General features: G+C 45.0%; 1 protein-coding gene across 1 annotated transcript; it reads left to right on the top strand.

Moving 5' to 3' along the window:
- Positions 1 to 2,814: 2,814 nt before the first annotated feature.
- On the top strand, positions 2,815 to 6,243 carry NPBWR1 (neuropeptides B and W receptor 1). The gene is made up of 2 exons (XM_077185559.1): positions 2,815 to 3,873; positions 4,764 to 6,243. Exon 2 carries the CDS (start codon positions 4,808 to 4,810, stop codon positions 5,789 to 5,791), a length of 984 nt encoding a protein of 327 aa, XP_077041674.1. The 5' UTR covers positions 2,815 to 3,873; positions 4,764 to 4,807; the 3' UTR covers positions 5,792 to 6,243.
- The last annotated feature ends 2,572 nt before the right edge of the window (positions 6,244 to 8,815 follow it).

Consider the following 8,815-nt stretch of genomic DNA (forward strand, 5'->3'; position numbering starts at 1 on the left):
CAAAAAAACCCCAAAACACAAAAAAAAACCCAAAAAACGACTGAATGGAAATAACTTCTCCTCTGATCTCAAACAGATATGGCAAAAGGAAATAGTAAGAACTGTGTTTTTCAGCTCTAGAGAAAAGACATTAAAGTGTTCACACATGGAAAAGATCACCACAGAGGACAGAAAATGTTGTGTTACATTTGGGGCAGGAAAATAACCAAAGGGTTTTTGATTGTGACAAAAGGTCAGTGTTTGAAGAGCAGATTTTATTGAGCAAATAGTCTGTTGAGGGTGTGGTTCTGCCATCACTGGATGTTTTTTGAAAGAACTCATGCAAGACTGAAAAGATTGACAGAATTTGTGAAGAATAGAGAAGTCTGATCTGGATGTCTCCTGGCAATTTTATTTCTTTCCACCTGATAAATAGATCTATTAGCCCAACATCACAGAAGGAGCCTCTCAACTGAATATTTTTAAATTCCTCCACATCTGCAGATTATGTTGGTAAATAAGTCAGTGCCAAAGGTAGAGAATAAGTGCATCACAGAAGCTGCAGCCTTGCTCCACTGCTGAGCTATTTTCTGTACTGATTGATGATGCAGTCCTTCAAAAAGAATTATGTGGTGCTTTTTTCCCCACTTGAGATGATGGAAGTTCTTCAAAACTGACCCAGTCCTCCACTAAAATGGATCTCTCTCAAATGGATTTAGCCCACAGGAATAAAGAATATATTCTGAAATTCAGACATGGATCAATTGCATAAAGAAGGTACAAGACTTGTAGGCTCATTATGGTGAAATCTCAGCTCTTAGTGGCAATTCATGAAGTCATTTTCTCCTTTGTTGCTCATCTAGATCACCAGATAATGATACTGAATATAGCAAAAAGCCAATTATGACTTAAACTGCTCAAAGAAAATGATGTATGACTTCTTCTAACCTGGGTAGCATGAACTGCTTAAAGGATCCAGAGGGAAACACAGTCAGAGATATTCTGTATGCAAGAGAATGATTACAAATCAATATCTTCTCAAAAGCTGTGAACATGCCTAATGACCATCCAGTACAACTGTTTGTCAGCAGGCACAGCTCCACCAGAGGTAATGGGGTCACACTTCACTGGCCAAGAGCTGGATTTGCCCTACAGATTTTAATGGCTCCCACAGAATCTGCTGTGCTTGTCGGTCTAAACTTGCCAATCCTGACAGCCTCACCTTGTAGAAGTTATTCCTAACACTTCTTATTTCTGTTTCCTTTCAGCTGAAAGGAAGATGGTCTTTGCACCTGCTGAGACATTGAGACACATGCTGGGGCTGGGAACTATCCACACAAAAAGAGAATTTCTAAGTTTACAGAAGTCAGCTATAAACTTATAAAGCCCTTTGACTGCCTTTCTGGGAAACTGATGTTTAAAAAGGGGAAAATAATTACTTTAACTGCTGTATATTATGGAATATTAATCCCAATATTTCCGGGTGGGACGTGCCTGGGTTCGTCTGGCCCTTGCTGCTGGGCCAAAGGGGCAGCTGTGGTTTATCACCCCAGAGATACCTTTGGCTGGCTGGATGCTGCAGCTGGGCACTCAGAACAAATCCAGGCATAGTAGAAACTCAATTTACCTCAGGTGGAAAAGGTTCAGGTGATGGTGAAGAGAAAAAGGAGAGGATTCTGCCATAGAGTTTTAATCCAGAGTTTTATTCCAGGACGATAGACCTCTGAATCTTGCAACAGCTCCCAACAGAATCCCGACCGCATGGTCCCATCTCCTTTTAAACCCGGGGACAGGAGGAGGGGAAAGGAGAGGTTGGCACACCTGGGGGGTTGGGATAGGTGGAACAGGAAATGGCATCACACTGCAACAGTATATGAGACCTGATGTCTTTTGATGCCTTCAAACACTACACCAGTATCAGCAATGAACACCTGATAATAGAGGCAAGTTGTTTATAGACGTTCTGTACAGACAGCTACAATTGCCTCAGTAATGACAGCAGTTCACATAAACACATCAGAGATTTAATAGGCCACAAATCTATCTCTTCAGCTTCCAAGAGAGAGGAAAAATGCAGATTCTTCCTGGTCAGCATTCTATTAGAATTGCAATTTTAACCCTGCAGAGTCAAAAGACCCCAAGACGTTCACTCCACAGAATGAAGTTATTGCTAAAGTTAGGGGATCTTTTTCTGGGAACAAGGGAACAAGAAGGTTCCTCATTGAACCAGTGATGAACTGAAAGGAAGAGAGCGGGTACAACCACCATGGCAAAAGCATTGTGATAAAATTTTTGTACACATTTAGGTTATGTCACCCCCAGAACTTGCATGTAAGCAATTAAGTACCTACAAAGCACCAGTGTGGAAGAACTCCCCAAGAACCTCAGAAGGGGGTCACCTCTGTCCTACTACTGCTACAGTATGGGGAATAAGCACATTGAGTTTCCAAAGCTACATTCACTTTAAGACAACTGTGCTTAAAACTTAAAACTAGGTCACAAAACCTAGCTCAAATGCTAGCTTCTAATAAAATCCATAGGAAATGGGGTATTTTCATTACTTGGATTGTGAAACTATAGGCAGAAATAAAAGGGAAGCAGAGCTCCATGATGAGCCTGCAGCATAGTATTTATGTTATTCTCATGGGAGTACACAAGTGTGTGATCACATTTTTATCTCAGACATTTCTGTAAAGGAAGTTAAGAATCACGGAGCACCATACTCTGTATGGTGAAGTATCCTTTGCTATATAATGTAGCTAGAAATATGAAATAATGTAAGACAGAATGCTACAAAATCATAGCCATAATGAAGCAAAGGTACTTTGCTGGAACTTTTTCAGGTATTTACTTAATAATTTATTTGCTTGTATTTTAAGGTTTGTGATATCCTGCTGATCTAGGTAATTATACATCATAATATGGGAGAGTCAGAGCCAGGCTGTATTTATCTCTCTCCATGGTACTAGCTTACAGATAATAAACAATAATGTCAGTTTGCCAAAAGATTAATTTATTATGCGATTAGTAATTTATTAATAATTATTGAAAATATATGCAGTCAGTCCTGCCTGCAGCATTAAAAAAAAAAAAAGTTCTTTACACTTCCAATTTTAGACATGCAGAATTTTTGTCAAATGTATTACAAGCCCATAAAATTCTCCCATTGAAAAGGCAACAAAAATGAAACTAAAGTTAGATAGATTTTATACCATGTACTTTTGGAAAAAAAAAACCAATATTCAGGAGCTCTGAAGATTGCCTTCCCAGGATTATATTCCAATTTATTGCTAGCACAGTGTGAAGGAGTCAAAGTATCAGGCAGAACCAGAACTACTTTGCATCCATCCTGCTTCTGAATCCCACATCCCATGAAAAATGGGGTTTTTTGGCAAGCTCCCAGAACCATAAATTAGTTTGGGCCGGAAGGGAACTGAAAGGCCGCCTAGTCCAACCCCCCGCGATAAGCAGGGGCACCTTCCCCTGGACCCTGCTCGGAGGATGTACAGCATCGGAGCCTGATGTACAGCATCGCGCTGCCCCCGCCCCGCGCCCGGGGCCCGGCAGGAGCTGAGTACTGAGCTCTCAGCCCCAGCAGGAGCAGCAGATGCTCCAGATGATCCAGCTGGGATCTCTGTCCCCATTGCTGCGCTGCCGGACCGCGGGAGGAGATGTGAGTCCAGGTAACCGCACAAACCCCTTTGCAATGCTCCAGCTTCCGACTCTTAAACCATCCTCTCTGCTGTTCGCGTCACCTGTTTCTTGCTGCCCAGATCAGTCGGACACGGCTGTAACTCTCAGAATCCAGCAAGGGAGCGGTGCCGGCACATCCCTCCTGCCAGCAGCGCATCCCGCCGCTCCGGGAGCCGCACCGCCGCGGCCGGGCTGGAAGAGGTCAGTGCAGCCTTGCTCCCCCTTCACAGCGCTCTCTCCAGTCGGGAAGGGGGGTGCGTTTTGCTTTTCGGGGAGCACACCGAGGGCACCGTCTCCCCCCGAGAGCAGGAGCCCCGCAGTCCGCGCAGCCCCGACCCAGAGGCGCCGCCGAGCGCCGGCGGGGAAGGGACCGGGCAGCGCCTCTGGGCTCCCAGGAGAGCGCTGTCCCCCTGGCATGGCTGGGCACTTTGGGGGAGCCCGAGGGTGAGCGCTGTCCCCCTGGGATGGCTGGGCACTTTGGGGGAGCCCGAGGCTGAGCGCTGTCCCCCTGGCAGGGCTGGGCACTTTGGGGGAGCCCCAGGCTTAGCGCTGTCACCCTGGGATGGCTGGGCACTTTGGGGGAGCCCGAGGGTGAGCGCTGTCCCCCTGGCATGGCTGGGCACTTTGGGGGAGCCCCAGGCTGAGCGCTGTCCCCCTGGGATGGCTGGGCACTTTGGGGGAGCCCCAGGCTTAGCGCTGTCACCCTGGGATGGCTGGGCACTTTGGGGGAGCCCCAGGCTTAGCGCTGTCACCCTGGGATGGCTGGGCACTTTGGGGGAGCCCGAGGGTGAGAGCTGTCCCCCTGGGATGACTGGGCACTTTGGGGGAGCCCCAGGCTGAGCGCTGTCACCCTGGGATGGCTTTGGGGGGAACCCCAGGCTGGGCACTGTCCCCGAGCGGCGCTCCCACGATGTGGGAGGAGGAAAGGGGCAGCCGCTGGGACACTTGGCTGCTGGCGAAGCCCTTGGTGATCTTCCTTGGCTGCCATCAGGATGCCAGTGGAAGCATATGTGAGATTTTGGCGGTTGGATGTGCCAGAGGAGACAGCCTAGTGAAGAGCAGAGGTCTCACTTATTTTTCCCCACTTCCAGGTCATCCTCACCACCAGTGAGCCTAGCCATCCTCTCCTGTAGCCATGGAAAACTCCTCCCTCCCTGAAATCAATTCCTCATGTGCAGACTGCACTGGAAGAGGACATGGGAGTCTGAATATGTCCACTACTCCAGTAAGCCCCAGGTACTACATCACAGTGCCTGTCATCTACTCTGTCATCTGTGCCGTGGGACTGACAGGCAACACTGCTGTCATCTATGTCATTCTCAAAGCACCAAAGATGAAAACAGTAACCAACATCTTCATCCTCAACCTGGCCATTGCTGATGAACTCTTTACCCTGGTGCTGCCCATCAATATTGCTGACTACCTGCTCCTGCAGTGGCCCTTTGGAGAGTTCATGTGCAAGCTCATCATCTCCATAGACCAATACAACATTTTCTCCAGCATCTACTTCCTCACTGTCATGAGCATCGACCGCTACCTCGTTGTGGCAGCCACCACCAAGTCCAGGAAGGTGTCCTACCGTACCTACCGAGCAGCCAAGATTGTCAGCCTCTGTGTCTGGTCCTTTGTCACCATCATCATCCTGCCCTTCGCTGTCTTTGCCAAGATACACGAGGAGCAGGGGCACTCCCACTGCGTCTTCGTGTTCCTGCATCCCGAGAGCGTGTGGTGGAAAGGCAGTCGGATCTACACCCTTATTTTAGGCTTTGTCATCCCAGTGTCCACCATCTGTACCCTATACACCACCATGCTGTGCAGACTGAGACACGTGCAACTCCACTGCAATGCAAAAGCTCTGGACAAAGCCAAAAAAAAGGTGACGCTGATGGTGGTTGCTATCCTGGGTGTGTGCCTGCTCTGCTGGACGCCCTTTCACCTTAGCACAGTGGTGGCCCTAATCATGGACATCCCACAAACTCCCCTGGTCATTGGGATTTCCTATTTCATCACCAGCCTAAGCTATGCCAACAGCTGCTTCAACCCTTTCCTGTACGCCTTTCTGGATGAAAGCTTCCGGAGGAGCTTTCGAAGACTGATCGATCGCAGAGCCACCTCATAAAGCCAGCCCAGCCCTCTCTCCTGTGTCCCTCTCACAGTCACCTGCTTTTCCTGGGTGACTCCAGCCCAGAGAGTGCTTTCTCTCCAGTCTCCTTGTGATGGCCCACTGGGCTTCAGGTTGTTGCACTACCCAAGACATGAACTGGGGCCGGGTGGATCTCTCTCACCTGTCCTGCACTCATTTCCTTAGCACTGCCCTGGCTTTTTTTGTTAGTTTATTTGTGGGGTTTTTTTTGTTTTTTTGTTGTTTTTTTTTTTTTTTAATTCCTTCTCTCTAATGCTCTTTCTGACCTGGGTTTGGAGCTCACAGAGCTGTCACAGCTCCCTTTTCCCTTTTAAAAGGCATTGCTTTGTGAACTCAAGCCACATGACTGTCTAAACTATCAGTGATTTGTAAAGCTCAATAAAAGTGTGTTACCAAGTGTCTTGCTTAATAATACCACAGCCTCTTTCCTACCTACGGGACCTGCTTACCAAAGTCTTGCAAACTTAGCAACAACTCCAAAGGATAAGGAATAAACAAAGGAATTGAACTCATTTCATTTTAAAGGAGAGTAAGATAAGGCAGTCAAAATCCATGATAACATGTAAGAGAGATATCAGTCTGAACTTCAAAAAAAAAAAGAGCAACCCCTCCCTAGTGAATAAAAGACACAGATATGGGTTTGGAGCCACTTGCTGCAGAAAATAGCTTAACAGTGCACTTGGTCATTGTAGTTTGCAAAAAATGCAGCTTTTGTTTATATCAGAAGTGGTGATTACTTTATAATTTGACATGTGTTTATGGGCTGTTGCACTTAGAGATATTTATTTTGTGGTCCTAGAAAACAGAATCAGAGGCTATCTTCAGAACCAGTAACTTTTTAAGGGTTTGAAAAGATCCTTCTGAAACATGGGAATATCCTGACTTCTTCCCTTAGAAATCACAAATAACTTGCAGGGGTTAGGTTACTTTTAAACTACCTCTCACATATCTCCACCTTTTGGTAAGATTTATTAATATTTTTCTTAAGAAGGAGAAGTGAAATAAAAATATTTTTAAAAAAACCCCAAAAAGATAAGTGAATTTTGCCTGAAGGAGGAGAGAGAGGGTGAATGAAAGTCTCACTAGAATTCACATGCCCAAACACTGTATGAGGAGGAGTCTTCCTCCAGTCTCATTTCCTCTTTTAGCCCTCTAAGGAAAACTGCAAAAATGTTGAGGACTGAGAAAGTATTTGCAATCAGTTAATATTTCTCACCTTAGTGGTCTTCACTGCACTTCCCTGCAGCAGATTCTAAGTCCGTGTAACACAATTTTTGTTAGATATTTTCCCCTCCACTGAACACAGAGAGACTGGGAGATGTGGTTAAGGATTTGCCTTTCCACCCAGACAGGAGGTCCTGATGGCTGTCAGGAGGCACATAAGGATTTGTATGGCACATGCAGGTTGCTCCTGTGAGACCTTGCACCAGCTCCTTTCCCACTGCTGCAGTTTAAAGTCCTGCCATAGGCATATAGAAAGTTTCCTTCACTAAATCCTCCCACTAAAACTCCAAATAAAAATTTTACTCACAGATTTTAGCAATTATGCATGCCTGATACTTTATAATAACATATAACTGGGTTGATAATTAAATCATTTCTCCTTATAAGACATTAATATTCCCTGAGACAGTCAGTGCTAAGTTCAACACCCAGTTTAGCAGTTATGGAAATGGAAGGACTCCTTTGGGGAATGACAGTGTTGTTCTGTTTCCCTGGGGGCTGAATGATCTGACTTCCATCAGACACAGAAGCTGGTGTTTGAGAGAGCAAGCCCAAAAGGTGTGGAGTAACCATTTCCACACCTCATAGAAAAAATGTGCTTCAAGAACCAGCATCCCACACTTTATCTTTCTGCCTGAAACAAAAGGTAATTAGCTTTTCCCACCATCTGCCTGGTGATCAGTCACTTGCCATGGAGAGAGAATTTAGTCTGTATGGACCAAGCAGCAAAATCTCTCTTTGTTTAAGCTGCTGCTACACACACCACCTCTCTTGTATTCTTTAGTCATCATCTTCACAACAACATTATTTGCTTAAAGACTAGATACAACTTAAAAAGTAAACAGTTCTATTCTCAGAAAAGACACGTGCAGCACCATTGTGCTCTCACGGCTCTGATCTTTCCCTGAAAACGGACAAATGGCAGTAAAATAAAATTCCCTGTCCAACAGTCACATTAGTGGCACAGATTTGAACATTGTTTGTAGTAGCGACGACCTAAGTGCTTTGGTCATGCTGCTATGCAAATAATTTTGTCTCATCATCTGTCAGGACTTCTTTTTACCCCAGAAATATCACTGAAACTTTGGTAGTTTTGTTGTGCTTCTGAAAAACATACTCTGTACCTATACATCAAATGCATTTCTAAGATGCTGACTGGTAGTAACAGTAAGTTATAGGAACAGTCTGATTTGTCCATTTTTATCTAGATTTGAATACCAAAATTTTAATTTTTCCTGAACAAGCCGGTTGAAGTTCTTAAATAAATAAACAACTTTCTAATCTAGATCAATGTGGAGAGGGTTCTTTAAAATCTTTGTATTTCTCAGGAAATGGGAAAGCATTTTAAAATATGCCTTTCCTCTTAGTCAATGTTTCATTTCATTGTCTTCCCTATCACAGACATCTTTTATGAAAAATCCTTTCCTTAGGACTTTTCCTCCTGAGAAGCTGAGAGGCCTCAGGAACAAAATGTAAACAATGGTTTTCTGCTGCTGTGGAATGCAACAGGTGGATCTGTGATTGGTCTCATGTGGTTGTTTCTAATTAATGGCCAATCACAGTGAGCTGGCTCAGACAGAGAGTCCGAGCCACAAGCCTTTGTTATTCATTCCTTCTTTTTCTATTCTAGCTAGCCTTCTGATGAAATCCTTTCTTCTATTCTTTTAGTATAGCTTTAATGTAACATATACCATAAAATAATAAATCAAGCCTTCTGAAACATGGAGTCAGATCCTCGTGTCTTACCTCATCCAAGAACCCCTGTGAACGTGGTCA

This window comes from Agelaius phoeniceus, chromosome 1 (assembly GCF_051311805.1).
Source record: "Agelaius phoeniceus isolate bAgePho1 chromosome 1, bAgePho1.hap1, whole genome shotgun sequence".
Taxonomy (NCBI): Eukaryota; Metazoa; Chordata; class Aves; order Passeriformes; family Icteridae; genus Agelaius; species Agelaius phoeniceus.